We start from the raw sequence: 15,623 nt of genomic DNA on the forward strand, positions 1-15,623 counted from the left end.
CCTCTGCTAAGTAGAAAATAGGTTTCAAGAAGAGATGACTGAGCTAGATGTCCCAGTGTCCCGGGATACTGGCGGCAGGAGACGCCGGCCGAAGTGTGCTGTTTCCTTACCCTTTCGGGTTTGAATAGACCTAAGCTTTCAGAATCTGTGACCTAAGGCAGTTTGAGTGGGTTATACTTCATCGCCCCGGGTGGTAATCCGTGCCCTCACGCCTGACCAAGAGTCACCCTAATCCGTCAACCTGCAGCTGCCCCCAGAGGCCAGCTGGGTGGGGATCCCCCCACCCCCACTTTGAAACACCCCAGGTGGGAAAGGTGCCTCTTGCTTCACTGGGAGAAAAGCTCAGTCTTAGACAAAAAGTGTGTGCACTTCAGCACTGAGGGATCAGGATCGGGGGACAGAAAGTAGGAGGTAGAAGAAACCAAACAGTCGGTTCCTGTCCCGTTTTTTTCCTGCGCGGACAACAGAAGCGGGAGGGACGGAAGCGAATGACTGATCCTGGATTTATATTAAAATTGCTATCCCTGAGGAAGATTTAAACTTCTTTCTTTTGCTGTTGCCAATTTAGACTCCACCAGAAGCGACTCTTTCTGCAGAAACAGTCTCAGCTGCAGGCCTATTTTAATCAGATGCAGATAGCGGAGAGCCCGTTCCCGCCGCCCCTTCCCCGCCAGGAGGCGTCTGCGCAGGCGCCGCCGCCCCCGCCCTTCGGCCTGGCCCAGCCCCTGAGCCCCGTCCTGGAACCCGCCCCGGAGCAGATGCAGTACAGCCCCTTCCTCGGCCACCAGTACGAGGACCTGCGGCTGCAGCCCCTGCCCTCCTCGCCCGGGCCCCGGGCCCCTGCGCTGCCCGTGCACCTGCAGCAGCAGCAGCAGCAGCCGCCTCCGCCGCCCCCGCCGCCACCCCCGCAGGCGGGAGCCGCCCCCACGCCCCTCCGCTTCCCTTACCAGACTAGCGAGCTGCCGGGGGCGGCCTCCCCTGAGCCGGACTATCCCCCGTCCTGTCAGTACCCCATGGATGGAGCCGCGCAGAGCGGCCTCGCGGCACAGGACTGTCCCAGGAGCTCAGGACTGCAGGAGGCCGCCTCCAGCTACGACCCCCTGGCTCTCGCCGAGTTCCCTGGACTCTTCGATTGTGAGATGCTGGAGGCTGTGGATCCACAGCACGGGGGCTACGTCCTGGTAAATTAACCTCAGCGCAGGAAGTGAGGCGGGTCAAGTGAGGGAAGAATGTGGATTTCTGTTTTTTTTCCAGCCTTTTAAGTGTCAAGCTTACTTTCCTGCCCTCTCCCAAAAGGAGAAAACCACGTTGCCCAACTGGAATCAAGAGGGCCTGGCCAGGCGCGCAGCGCTTCCTCTTGGCTCTGTCTCACCGCGGTCTTGTGGGGCGAGGGGCTGGAACACGTCGGAGCCGAAGCCCGTGCCCTTAGATCAAGTGGAGAAACGCTGGTGGGAGGCGCTGACAGATGTTGTCATGAGACATCCAGACCTAGGTTTCCTGTAGACCTACAGCAGTTCGTTATCGGGGGAAACCTTGGTGAACAGCTGTGTGCCATTAGATTTGGGCAAAACGAAACACAAAAAAAATGCAATATATTTTTCACTGAAGCCAAGCGACAGCCCGTCGTGTTCAGGCAGGTCAAGAATACGTAGTGGGATTTGACGCATAGGAAGGAAAATTGTGCTCGGTCACCGAATCCTAAGTTTGAAGCTGCTGATACAGGTTGTCCCCAAGACCACTGCAAAGCAGGGGGAGGTGAGCTTTGTTTCAGGGGCTGCTGAGTGACAGCCGGGACTGAGCCTTGATACTGGCAGTCGTCTCCACCCGGAGCAGTGACTTTCCCCCACCCCCTCCCTTTTCCGAGGTTTCTGGGGCTCCTACTCTGTCACCTGTAGAACCGCGAGACCCACCGCACTGGAGACCGGGGAGCACCGGCCCTGGGCCAGGGGAGGACGGGCTCTTCCCGCAGAGTCTTCTGTGGAGGCCGCTGCTCCCGGGCGGTCAGTCTTCAGAGGGCCTTGCGGCTCTTTTAACATGTAGTCACTACTTTGACTTTATACTCTATGTTGCTAGTAGTTTATGGAGCTTTGTACATTTGGACAGTTTCATGTAGGGCTTAGCAATTCTAAGGACAAGAAAAATGAACTTCGATCTCCCATGTGAAGTGGTAGTGCCGTGCCTTTTTTGCCCAGACCGTGCTTTAATTCTTTCTTTTCTGTAGAAACCAACAGTTTTCCATTTATGTCAAGGCTGAATCCAAAGTCCCTTCGGAGTTTGTTTTCCACCATGTGGGAATCGCGTTCTTCATTTCCTTCAAAGTTTTAACTTGTAATGAAATGTTCAAGTATTACAGCAATATTCAGAACCACAGATGTGTTAACCATCTAGCAGACCATCTGCCAAACACGTTCTAGGACTAGCGAAACGTAACCTTAACCCTTCCAATTCACTCATCAGAGGAAGTCAAAGCTAGATGCACCAACTAGTTCATTGTGTACCTAGAAGGAGCGAGTAACCACCCAGCGTTCCTGACACACGGTCGTTTGTCCTGTAGCCCAGCCTGTCCTAGCAGCAGGTGACTGGGCTAAGCACAAAGCGTCACAAAGCACAAAGAGAGACACTACACTGATGCTGCATCTAGAAACACCTTTAAGTTGCCTTTCCTCTTTGTAGTCTGCCCGAGCAGGTGAGAAGCCCCTAGCCTGGTATCAGGGATGCGCTCTGCAGAGGGGGGCGGTGAGGGTCCGGGGTTAGCAAGAGAGGGTGCGGTGGAGGACTGTTGTTTTTTTGATGGCCACAACTCATGAAAACCCAGGAGGAATGAATTCTGTTCATTCTGTGGATTATTCCTCCTCGTGCTTCAGATTCATGGTTTCAGAAGATAGAGAACATCGTTTCATTTAAGCGATGCTTGTGTTACCATCTCTAACCTGTTTTCAGTCTGCAAAATAAGCCAGTTATGAAACACGGTTTGATTTTAGACTAAAGGATTTTTTTCCAAAATCTACAGAAGCGCTGTAGTATTTGTGAAATTAAAATGCCTTCCTGCCTGAAACTGGGGTCGCAAGAATGTTACTTAGAGGTGGACACAGAGGCCCTGGGCCATGAGCCTGGGAAACCTCTGAGCTGTGGCTGACAGGTGAGGCCGGCCCGGGGGGAGTCCCAGCAGCCACCAGGCCTGGGAGGCACTCCCCCGGTGAACAGCGTGAACCACTCTGCCGGACCTGTGTCGTAAGCTCCTGTTTGCTTTCCTCATTTCAAGCAGCAATCAATAAACCACAACGATCGTCTTGACTGAAATGTAAGCTGGTGAGTGGAGACTGGTGGTGGTCAAGTGTTTTCCCAGCCCCTTGTGATCTGTCCCCTAAGTAGCGACCTCTGTACACTTGCGCGTTTTCACACACACTAAGATGACACGAAGAAGGCTTCGTATTGCTCTGTTTGTGAGGCTTCTTTGAAATCCTCTTTCCAGTCCGTTTCACGTTAGCAGTGTGTGCACTACTGTATAGTAATCATTAGCTTTATTGTCTTGTAAACCAGGCTCCTCTGAAGAGACTTTGGTGAGATGAACGTGAGGTAAAAATGTCATTCGGCAAAAAGTGCAATACGCGTGGTACTTTTATTTTTTATGTTCTTTTTTAATCCAGGGGTATCAGTCTCTGCTTTGGGAGAAATGCACTAGGCCTGCAATTTCCAGCTGGGCAAGTGAGTCTCTGGGATTTACATGCAACTGATATGCTGGTCCCTGTAAGGCAAGTACGCCGTGTTACCACAACAGAAATCCTCCCTTTTAAAGGCCCTGGGGGGCTACACTGACCCCCCCCCCCCAGCGGGCACTGCCCTCGCGGTATCTTGAGAACGGGGCAGAAGGTTCTCGGCAGCGCCCCGTCTCCGCTATCCACTTAACGTCTGGGGCCCACGGAGGAGGACTAAGACCTGACACCAAGGACCCTGTACCAAACTCTTCCTCCCCCTCGGAAAGAGAAAGTCAGACTCCCTCTGTTCCTCAGAACTCAAGCCCGGCTGGGGACTTAGGCTGTTTCCTGAGTCAGGTGGGACAGGGCGTGTGCCCTTCTGGGGAGGAAACGGGCCACTCTCCTGCCACCCCCAGGCCTCTCCCCCTCTGTCCCCATGCTGTCATTAGCACCTCAGGGGGGAGCGGGAGGCACCCGGAATCAGGAAGAAGCGGGTGTATGCAGCCAGGGGGTGCCTGGGGGGCCAACCAGAAACCACGGGGAAGGGCCACCAGCTCAGGGACGTGGATACATCAGATGAGCGGTTTCCTGGGCGGGGCCCTCCCCATCTCTAGGCCGCGGTACTTAAGTACAGGGGTCGCCGCGCGAGTCCATGGATCACGTTTAAGAGCTTCTGTCAACAGTTACACGTAAGCACCCTTTTGGTTTAGAGCATATCCGACTCCAGATCTCTTTCACATTCCTCCTCCTCTAGAGACCGTACAGCGTGTCCTCGGACCCGTGTGGGGGGCTTACCTTGGCCACATCTGTACCCCTAAACCGGGCCATCTCTACTGCCGCCTCCGAAGCCGCCGGAGCCGCGCTCTCTCTCTGTACCTAGACATCAAAGGTAAAAACTGGAGAACAGGTAGTAAGTTGGAGTCATTGTATAGGCAGGAATCTTTGATCACCGTGTTAAGTCTACAAAAACTTCCCAAAACATCTTCAGAAGGGTGCAAGACAAGAGCAGCATCAGCTGGCTGTGTTTCTGAACCAGACAAAAACCTTTTTCTCACGGACGTACGTCCTCTGCCAGGCGCAGTGGTGTGGCCCTGCTCAGCCAGTGGCCCGGAAGGGGTGGGGGCGCAGGCAGGTGTCCTACCCCCACACGGAGCCTCCCGCTCACACCCCACCCCGCAGCCGGGAGCCCTGCCGGTTCCCACCCCGGCCCTCAGCTCCCCTGCGTGAGAACGTGTGTACGTTAATCCACACACATTTTACAACCAGTCTATCAAGTTAGCTGGACACAGGCTCATCTCCCACAGCTGAGGAAACCAAGGCTCTTCAAAGTTGAGGTGACCTGACCGAGCGAGCAGAGCCTGTGCAGGAGGGGCCAGGACAGGCTCTAGGGTTTTCCAGCTCCTCGCGCAGGCTCTTCCCCCACCACCCCCACCGCGGTAGCATTGGACTCTCCTAGTGAGCCCACCAACAGAGCCCCATCATAGCAAAGTAGCAGCTGAAGGGGGCTCTGGCCCTGCAACCAGATTCTCCCCTTGGCAGCCGCCTGGCTTCAGGGAAGAGGCGCCTGCAGGGACAGGCTACAGCCCTGGACCCCGCATCCTTCAAGGGCCCGCTTAACCACCGGAGGTCAGACTCCCAGCCCGCATGTCTAGTTCCTTCTAGTCACATGACGCTCACTTCCTAGAGGAGTAGGAGGAGTGGATGGATGGTGGCAGTGCCTACCCTGCCCTGACGGCGGAGCCTCTGCTCACCCCACCCCCCGGGCTCAGCCCCAGGGAGGCCCTTGGAGAACAACCTGGAAAGCTGCCTGGCCTCGAGGAGGGACCTTACCATTTCTTTACAGGGAAGGTCCGTCAGACACAAGTGCTGATTAGACACTTTGAGGGATGAAAAAAGATAACCCACTCTGATTGAACAGAGGCAGGGTCGGTGGGTAGAGGGGAGCGGTGAAAGAGGAAGTACAAAACAGCACCCTGGAGAAACACGACCCTGGCCTAGGATACGGTCGCATGAGCCAACAGTGAAAACCCGGACGGCTGCTGGCTGGCTGATGTGTGTGCCGGTTCAACATGTCCATCAAGGCCATGCGAGTGGCGATGGCTTCCCACTAGGGGTGAAAGAAACCCGCCTTGGCCAAGATCCCCGAAGGGAAAAGAAGCAGAAAGAAAAGGTCCGCTTCTCTTTGGGGACTGCAACTTAAGAAATAAAAGTGATTGAGATATTTGCACTTTGTGGAAAGGGCAAGATTATTTGCTTATTTCTGAAAGGAGGAGGGTTGGTCTTTGGTTTTGTGAAAGAGTTCCTTTTGATAAAAATCTAATTGTAGTTATTTTTTCTGTGTGCTTTTTTTTTAAGTTACTAAGAAAAAATGGTGAGTTCAATAGCTTTGGTATTTTGAGTGCAAATCATAATAGCTCCAATGTGAAAAAAAAAAATCAAAATGTAACCTGTCCCTCACTGTTAGAAAATTGCCTAAAATGCAGTTTAATAAATGATCTTTGTTATCAAATGGTAACTTAAAGGGGGTAATTTTCTGCGAAGAAAATGTACTGTTTTTATGTTTCCAACATAAAATTGAACTAAAATAAAAACAACTTGTTTTCTAAGAGCCTGGGTGATCTGAATGTCAGACGGACGAGATGGGGCCTTTACCTCATCGGGCCTTGAGTGGAATTTATTTGAAGTCTGGAAGGTGGCTGTGTTCCCTGAGCTCTGGTGCCCATTTCAGGCTCCAGAAAAGGACAGCGGATAATATGTTCTCATTGACGTCAGCAGGGTAAATAATACCGTGCTGAGATCGCCCGAGTCCATGTCAGCCACTGCAGAAGGCTGGCGGGGACAGGCTGACCACAGCCCGCCGCCCGGGCCACGCTGCCTGGCTCCCCCGGAGTCTCCGAGACGGAGGCCGGCAGAGGAAGGGGGCAGGCGCCTCGGGCTCCCCCAGTTCAAGCTGCAGAGCAACTGGGGGGAGGGGTGGGGTGCCGCAAGCCCCCGCTGCGAGTCCACAGTGGCCTGTCTCTTGGCCTGAGGAGCCCTCCGCCTGCTGCTGGCGCGCACACCGCCCCGGCGCCCTCCGGTGCTGGAGAATCCCTTTGCGAGGCACCGCGAGTAGACCCCGAGTGAAAGGGCAGCGCGAAATCCTGCTTTCCGGCAGCGAGTTCAACAGGGATTTGGTTTCACTCAAACCGTCGCAGCGGAGCCCATGCTGCAGAACTGAGCTCCCACGCGGGAATCGCCTGCCGACCGCAGGGGTGGCCACGCACAGCAAGAGAGCACGGTGCTCTGCGCCCACCTGTTCGGCCCCAGCACCGCATGCAGGTGCTCGGTCCTGACCTCGAGAGCTGTTACCCCTGTTGGGCAACCCAAGAACTTGGTGACCCTGAGGTTCAACTGCCTTTTTTTTTTAAAAGGAAAGCACTCAGTTTCAGTAATGGCATTTTGCAAACTATCCCTTTTCCCACCAAATTTCTCCATCATCCTCGTGTTGCCAAAAACAGCCCAGGGGCACAAGCCAAAACAACAGACCTGCTGGCACAGAGTGACCGAAACCAGCCAGTCGGGCCCCTGACTTAAACATTCTCCAGGACATCCTTCCCTTCTGCAGCCTTTGTGAGCCAAAGTCTTGGCCCACGTGGAGGAGGGAGAGCCCCCTCGGGAGAGCTGAACCCCAGACCCGGGGTCTCTGCCAGGCCCGGTGGGGGCTGGGACTCACCAACGCTGCCTGCACTTGCAGAGGGACACGGTGTCTGCAGTCCACTCACCAGCACGCCACCATCGCCACACGTCTGGGCCCTGCCCAGGCACGGAAGGCCTCGCACCCCACGCCCGTGCTCCTTCGCAGGCAGAGTCCGGTCAAGCTCCGCATCAGGGAGGCTTTGAGAGTTTCCGACTCAATCTCTCCTTGCTCCTCAAAGAGGAGGAGGAAATAATGAGGCCTGAGATGCTGTAAGGGGACCGGTCTGAGGGTGCCAACCCTCAGGACTGAGTCCGTTACTGTGCCAGGGCCACTGCGCAGCTGCCAGTGGGGCCCAGCTGAATGGAGGAGGAGGCCCTGAGGCCTTTCCTAGAAGCACACCATGCAGGGGACCCTGAAGTCTCAGGCACCTCCTCAGCATGAGACCCACTGGAGCTGTCCTGGAGTCACCAGAGAAGACCACATGTTGGGCAGGGTCGTTGTGCCAGCAGAGCGGCCCCAGGGACCGAAGGGCCGGGCCAGGAGAACAGGGCATCGCTTCCCCAGGCTCACCTGCTGGAGTCCCCACCCCCGACCAGAAAGGCCCTCCAGGCAGAGCAGCGCTTGCCGGGGATAGGGGACATCGGACAGTGCCAGAGACAGCGTGGGAGGTGCCAAGACACCACTGCCAGCCCCACCAGGGTCCTGAGCGCATCATGGCAAAGGCTCGTTGTTCCCAGGACTAACTCGGGGACACGCACCAGCTGATTTAACTCCTAGCTTTACTGTGAGAGTCAAGGGGGGCCGGGCCTCCAAGCAGAAGGCCCCTCAACAGCTTGTCATACAGTCTCCCCTCCACTCGTCTTGCTCTCACTGAGCTCCTCACCCCCCAACAGCAGACTCCCACATGGGCGTGGGACACCTGGGAGACCTCGGCACTGGCCGAGGGTGGCTGCCCAATTCTGAGCACCTGCTCCAGGTTGAGAACCGAGAACTTTGGTTCCTGGATTCCTCCACTCTCGGTCATGAGTTCTGGGCAGCACCAGCCACAGGTCCCACAGCCGGAAGAGCATCCACGAGCAGCCACATCCCACCCAGAAGAAGGCCTTTGTCATCCACCTGCAACTTTCAGGCCAAGCCCCTGGGCAGAGGGGCAGACGGCCCCAAGCTCCAGCAGTGGGGATGGTGCCAGGCAGAGGCCAGAGCTCCAACCGGCCTCCTGAGCTCCAGTCTCCTGCGTGCGTCCTCCATCCCCAGGCCTCCGGCAACCTCTCCGGGCCTCTTCCCTCCAGGCATCCAGAGCTGAGCTCCTGAGAGGGCCCAGGAGGCCCCCAGGCAGCTCTCAGGTGGGGGGGGAATGAGGACAGAACAGGCAGGAGGTTGGCGCCAAGAGCGCAGACAAGTGAGCTGCCCGGTGGCCCCACCTCAGGCTAGCCGGAGCTGCCCAGTTCGAGCACAGAAGACAGGCCAGAGGCCAGAGGTCCTCGGGGCCCCGATGACGCGAAGTCTGGGGGAAATCAGGAAAGCTGGGAAAACCACAAGTGGAAACAAGAGCGGAAGGAGAAAGGGGTGCAGGAGGAGGGATCTGTGCCGGACGGACTGCTGGACCGAGGGGAGCGGAGGAAGAAGAGGATTCGGCACGTCGGCGCCCGCAACCATTATCTACGGATGCCTCCCTGGATTTGAGTCTCCAAACCCGGCCGCGTGGAGACCGAATGTCCCTCACAGCTGCTCCTTCCTGCAATAACAAGACTGACATCACTGTTGTCAGGGAAATGGTGTTTTGATTAAAATCATGTGACGGCTACTTTGTGATTCAATAAACAAATCCTGTGTTAACCCTCGCCTGACGGAGGGCGGCCCCATCACCACAGGGCAACCGCAGGGCGACCGCAGAGCGTCCTGGAGGGAAGCCCTGCCCGGCAGGAGGGGGACGGCCCGGCCGCCGCCACTGCCACGACGACCAGGCAGCTGAGCTCACCTGGGGTGGGCCGGGAGCTCGAGGCGGCCACACTGTTCCCCGGCGGGTCCCGCGCGGAGGGGGCACGGGTGACGTCCAGCACAGACATCTGCTCTGCAGGCGCAGGGCCGAGCGGGCACCCTGCGACCAGAGGAACCGAACCGGCTCTGGCCTCGGGCTCCCCTCCCCCGGCCCAGGCGACAGGGATGCCCCACGGCTCCCGCCAGGCCCCAAGGCCGACCCGGGCGGCCAGTGGCACGGACGGCGAGGGAGGGGTTAAGAACAATTTCTGGCTTGCGTTGGATGACTTCCTGGATCACTCACTTGGCTGCCGGCCCCTGACACGCAGGGCTCTGCCTGGCAACACTCAGTTCCTTCCATCTCACCCTCAGGTCATTTTCCTTCAGAGAAACGAACGCAGGGAAGGCAGGGGGTATTTCTGTGTTCAGTGATCTGCAGCCTCAGCAGCCTCCAATGCCAGGAGACCCCGAAGTAGACAGGACTTGGGAGGCTCACAACCCGCCGACAAACGGAGCCAACGGCACCTCCCATTTAGGGCCGTGAAGACCGAAGGAGAGTCCGCACAGTTCGCGAGGCCCGAAGTTCAAGGAACGACAGCCAACGCGGCCATCGCGGGGCTGCCGACTTAGCCGAGCAGGTCGGCCACGGCGAGGTTGCCTCCAGCGTCCCACGCTCGGGTCAGACGTGAGCTCTACATTTATTTAGTGGCACGGCCAGTTGCCCCTGACTTTGTAGGAAAACACCTAACACCTTTCTTCCCAAGCAAGGCTGTGGCATAGGCCTAAAAATATGTCTCAGTCCTGCCCCTTCGGTGAAGGCATCTTCCCAAAGGCCAAGTTCCGTGAGACACAAAGGGCCGAGCATTCAGGCGCGTGTCGGGGCCCCGCGGCCGGCTGCAGCTGTGAGCGACACTGTCCCCCAGCGCAGCCCGGGGTGCAGCCACCACCACGACAGCTTGGCGGGGCAGGGCGGGGCAGGGGGGGGGGGGCAGCTGCCCAAACCGGGCATGCCTGGCAGCTCCAGCCCACAGGAAATGGAGAACACTCTACGGTGAAGGACCGCAGTTCGGGGCCTGGACAACAGGACCAAATTCTCATGGCCTCAGTCTACTTAGAACGAGAGAGAAGCCAGGGAGATTCGGAAGGCAAGCTTTCCACGTCAGAATGTTCCCCAAGCAAACCCACCACAGCAGGCATGAGGAGGCCGACGTGTGTCCAACCCACCACACACCGCCCGAGCTCAAGAGCGGGCGGCTGAAGCCTCTGCCCCAACACACGGGGTGGGCACCGCACGGGTCCACTTACACGCAGGGTTTCCCCTAAATCCAGTGTGAGCGTAGTTCCCTTTCTTAGGGTTTTAATACGCGTTCTCCTCTCTAGCAGACCTGGCTGTAAGAAATAATACACATACACACAAAATACGTGTTCGTCGACTGCTGGTATCGTCGGCAAGGCTTCCGGTCAACAGAAGGCTATCAGTAGCTACGTTTGGGGGGTCCAAAGTTCTATGTGGAGTTTCAACTGTGCAGGGCCGAGGGGGTGGGGTCAGCACCCCAACCCGTGTTGTTCCAAGTCAGCTGGATTTGTGAGCCATACACCACACTCCCAACAAAAAGCCCCAGAGCAGGCGCTGGCACCAGCTTCGATTAATGAGCAGTTACTCTCAAGTTGAAAATTCCCGTATACCTCCCCTAGACAGACATCAAACGGGGCTTGGGGCCCCGTCACAGTGCAAGCGACAGACATGGTGCTTCCCTTGAATGGAGAGAACCGCCTGAGAGGAGCCGTAGCAAGTGAGAATGGCCGCCAGTCTCTGAGGGGAGGGGGAACAACCCGCATCTCCAGAGGCGACTCCACCAACCACCCCGTCCTCTGTGTGAGCCTCGCTGCCTCTGCCGGGGAGGGCGGCCGGGAGGCCTGTGGCCACAGGAGCCCCAGAGCTCTGGAGAGCCCACCCCGCCCCTCAGAAGGAAGGACAAGGAGGAGGGCAACAGGCTTTAAAACCACACTCCGTTGGCCAGAAAAATCAGTCTCCTGAAGAGAATTAAAGGTACCACTCTGCGTCCCCCTGCTGCAGCACCACGCCACGCTGGCCACCCTGCACGCGCACCTGCAGCCCAGGTGTCCGTGGCGCTTACCTTTCCTGGGTCCTCTTCGGGCCCTCTGGCTCTCAGGAAGCGGTTCTTGTCGGCCCCAGGAGCGCTGGGCTTCTCACTGTCCTTCGCAGGGAAGTCTGGCTTCCTCAGTCTCTGGGCCACCACTGGAGACACAGACGGCAGTCCCATAACCGGCCCTGGGCCCCGCCCGCCAGCATGTCCCAGCCAGGACCCCCCCACCTCTCCGCCCCCAACTGCCCCAGCACTGCTACGGCCCCGGGGACCCGGGCCCAGGAAGCACCGCAGAACCTCACTGAAGGTGCCCGTCCCTCAAGGGCCACCGAGCGCCACCCCACGGGGTCTTAGGGTGCCAGCTGGGTGCTCCCCCACACGGCGGTCACTGCCTGCAGAGCCCCGGCCGGACAGAAAAGACCAAGGCTCCTCTCAGAAGTGGGAAGGTCAGCTTCAGAGACCTGGAGAAGGGAAGGAGTCGGCTTCACTACCCAGCGAGTCAACTCCGTCCTCCAGAAGACTGCCCTCTCAACCAAACATTATGTAGTTTCCTGGAATCAGGAGGCTCATGGAGGCGAACGGGGAATAGTGGGACCACTGTAGGCATAAAAAGGCCCGGCGCCACAGGAGTGACCGGGAGAGAGGGGCAAGGCCCTAGATGGCGGCGGTGACACAAATCCCAGGGAGACAATCCCATACCGGCGCACAAGCACTTCATCCTCAAACTGAGGCGGCGGCTCCTGCTCTCTGGGCTCCAGGCAGAGCGGATGGAGGCGGCTTCAAGAGAAGAGCACGGGGCGGGGGACCAGAGCGTCACAAGCTCAGTACAAGGCAAGAAGGCGGGCCGCGCACCCAGCGAGTTTGGCGGCCCTGCCCCACCGTCCCTGGGGGGCCACCGGCACGTGAGTGCTCCAGGAAAGCATCGACTTTCCACTCTGCAGCAACACGGTGACGGGTAACGCCGCACCGAGGACGCACCGCCGCGGCTCCCCTCTGCGTCAGGAATGACACGTCCGTTTCCCCCGAAGGTCTGAGTGAGCACCCCGGAGGCCTGGACCAGACAGCTCAAAGGTCGGGCCGCTGTGCTGATCAGGACGAGCCGTCCAGCAAAGACCCCGGGGCCCCACAGCCCAGTGGCCAAGCCGTGGCACCTCCATGAGCCAAGGGCCATCACTGCAACAAGCCCTTGTCAAAAACCACACACTGAGCTGTTCGTTCTCATGAAACAGGACGCGTCCTCAGGTTGCTGTCTTCGCAGCAGCGCAGAGAAACAGGATCTGGCCTCTTGATCCTGTGACGGGGAAGCCACACAAACGTGGGAAGAAACACACAGATGAATCCCGTGGTTGAGGGGACCGCTATGCTGGCATAAGCCTGTTCTGTCTCTGCTCCACTCTCCTCCCTGACTGAACGGACGCCAAGGGGGCAGGACAAAAACTACGCTCCTCCCCGGCAACGTACACTGGGGGCCATCACGCAAACCCCAGAGGGGCCGCTGCCAAAGCGGGACCTGAGGAAGGGGGGCCCAACCCTCGCGTAAGAGTGGTACAGTCCTTCCTGGGCCAGCGGGAGAAGGAGATGCAGTCTGGTACCTTCGACAACACGTTCTTCGCACGCAACACATCAGAGGACAGGTTTTAGAAATTCATTCAACATGTTTTTATTGAGCACCTTCTAGTTAGGCCAGACACTGATCTAGGTGCTGGCGATACAGGAGAAGACAAAAAAATAGACAAAAATCCCTGCCTTTCCAGAGCTTCTGGAGCTGACATTCTAATGAAATCAAGATAAGAAAAGTAATCCATGGCCAAGATGACCAGTTATGAGCCAGAGAACAGCTCCCCTGAGTAACAGAAGGGATTCCCTATCGCTTAATCAGAAAGTCAATCAAGTCCCTACGGGGTCACCCAAAATGACAGAGCCCTGCTTAGCTCCCAGACCCATGCTTGAGAAATCAAGGGCTTCTGTCTCCTCTTGACCAGTCTTGGAGGGAGAGGCCAATGCTCGGGGCTCCCCCAGGAGTACACTTAAAGTCTAAAAGGCATTTAAAAGTCTGTCCCCAAACCAATGGCATTCCCAACCAAAGAGTAAAGCAACAGCTGTGTGACTTTGTTTCAAGAATCAAGAATCCGAGACAATAGCCTCTCAAATATGCAATTCACCAAGTGGAACACAGCCTGCAGAGAACAAAAAGAACCATCAAACTAAAATTAAAGTGTTTACAGCATAACAGTAAAGACATTAAAGTGAGAATGCAGGAAAATTTTTTGCATAGCAATAGATTTAATCCTTGGCCCAAAAAGTAATAAAACAGAAACTTCCTAGAAGGCAGCTGGCAGTTTCAAATGCAGGCCGATACTGTCTGAGTCAGGTTCTGTTTATCTAAGGTATGACAAACCTGGAAGCATTTGGTCCAACTTGGTTTTTTACATAATGGTTTCATGTGCAGACCTTTATAGTAAGTCTTCACCTTCACGGAGCAGGACAGGGCTCGCTGGGTTTACACAAGGTTGTGAGTGAAAGAAAACAATTCAAAAACCCAAACGGAAACAAGCAAATCACACAGCAACATACGAGGAGCAAAACATAAGCTACAATGAAACGTCATTAATTAAAATTATTAGGACAAGGCGAGTTTGAAATCTCAAAGAAAAAGTATCAATATTCTCAGTGAAATAGATAAATATTTCAGGGACCTAGAGTAAAATGAATACATCTAAAAAAAAGGTGTAACCCGTAACGATCCTCATGGAAGTTTTTTTAATAAAACTGAAAAGAGTGATCAGTAATTGGCATATCAACTGGGTATCAATTGGATAAAGGGGGCTTTTTAAAGAGAGCTTTTTAAAAAGATTTAAGTAGTTCAGATACAATGGGTTTCCTGACATAGTATTAATTTGCTTCGGCACACCCTTCGGCTTGGCTCATTACCTTAAATTCCAGGAGAAATTAACGAGGTTTTACCGTAAAGTACAAACACAAACATTTCAAAAGGTAAGTCTCCAGCGTCACCCACACCAAGACGTTAGGAAGGAAGCTTCAGTTGGTAGCTACCAGCGGCACAAGGCAGCGAGGACCAAACGTCAGCAGAGCTGAAAGCGGAGCCAGCCAGAGAGCAGGAATCCCTCCCTGAAGCCGACCAGTGGTTTCTCTACTCAGCAGACACACAAAGGGCGATCTTACAACGAAGCAGTAAAACGACTGCTTGTTAGGAGGCACTAAGTTTTAAGCTTCTGGTGGAGAGACCAGGAAAGGAGGTGGGGGGAGGGAGCGAAGGAGCGGTGTTTGAATGCAGTTGCCATGGTGAGCCACTGAAATTCAGTCAGCTTCCAACACCCCGCCAGCAGCAAGTGGCATCTGTGTTTCAGGTTTCCGAAGGACATGATTACAGCAAAAATCAAGCAAATAAACCCCAAGACCACCTCTACGTGAACCCTGAGCTTCCACACTCCCCTTTCATGGGAGACACTAACGCAGACCATCAGTATCCAGGAATATGTGGCTTTCACTAGGTGACATCTCAGTGTAGCTCCCAGAGTGTTTATAAAATAAGGTATTCCAAATCATGTACATTTAACTTTGGAATCATGGAGGGAGACACACATAGATACATGTAAACATCAAGAGAATCACTCCACTCCTTGTCTGGGTCCAAACCCATCCAGACGTGGTTGGAGACAGTAAGTGGCCGGGGCCTGACCAAACAAACAGCAAGCGTGCGGGAGCCCCGATGGTGCCGGATAATCATTAGGAGACAATCAAGAAATGACCGACCAAGGGTCAGGAACTGGTCACAAACAAGAAGAATGCGTTAAATGTAATTATCCCAAAAGTGAAGAGACAGACAATCCCATTTCGTCTTCAGAAAGAATCAAGTCACTGAAATTTGATCTCTTGTAAGTTGTTGCCTTTTGCTTGGATGAAGTCTTGAAGGTTTTCCACTCTGTGTCCACCCAGCATAAGAACAAATTGACTAGAAATCTGTGGTAAGAATTTAGTAAAGTCTTTTCCCTCCTGTTCCTCATTATGCCAATGCAAGCACTGGAAAATTCCAAACAGAATCAAGTTAGTGGCACAGAAAGTTCATGAACTATCTATGTGAATGTTCGCTAGGCCAACAATGACCCAAAAGCATGACATGGTTAACTTCTCACCGTGGTCAGTTTC

General features: G+C 55.4%; 2 protein-coding genes across 8 annotated transcripts in view; one reads left to right on the forward strand and one right to left on the reverse strand.

The window, feature by feature from the left end:
- The window catches only part of SIK2 (salt inducible kinase 2), a 122,602-nt gene extending 116,301 nt beyond the window's left edge, over positions 1-6,301 (forward strand). For 2 of the 4 annotated variants that reach the window (XM_043579287.1, XM_043579288.1), the window contains one exon: positions 569-6,301. In XM_043579287.1, the coding sequence (XP_043435222.1) occupies positions 569-1,190 (622 nt within the window). In that variant the 3' untranslated portion in view covers positions 1,191-6,301. The remainder of the gene's footprint in view (positions 1-568) is intronic. The other 2 variants (XR_006297255.1, XR_006297256.1) reach the window with 2 other exon arrangements.
- PPP2R1B (protein phosphatase 2 scaffold subunit Abeta) overlaps positions 3,601-15,623 on the reverse strand; it is a 33,049-nt gene continuing 21,026 nt past the window's right edge. Inside the window, exons 15-17 of one of the 4 annotated variants that reach the window (XM_043579289.1) lie at positions 11,487-11,608; positions 4,491-4,571; positions 3,601-3,745 (exon numbers count right to left, since the gene is read on the reverse strand). In XM_043579289.1, coding sequence (XP_043435224.1) covers positions 3,653-3,745; positions 4,491-4,571; positions 11,487-11,608 — 296 coding nt within the window. In that variant the 3' untranslated portion in view covers positions 3,601-3,652. Of the gene's footprint in view, positions 4,592-11,486; positions 11,609-13,100; positions 15,498-15,623 lie in introns of those variants that run through there. The other 3 variants (XM_043579291.1, XM_043579290.1, XM_043579292.1) reach the window with 3 other exon arrangements.

Source organism: Prionailurus bengalensis, chromosome D1 (assembly GCF_016509475.1).
Source record: "Prionailurus bengalensis isolate Pbe53 chromosome D1, Fcat_Pben_1.1_paternal_pri, whole genome shotgun sequence".
NCBI lineage: Eukaryota > Metazoa > Chordata > Mammalia > Carnivora > Felidae > Prionailurus > Prionailurus bengalensis.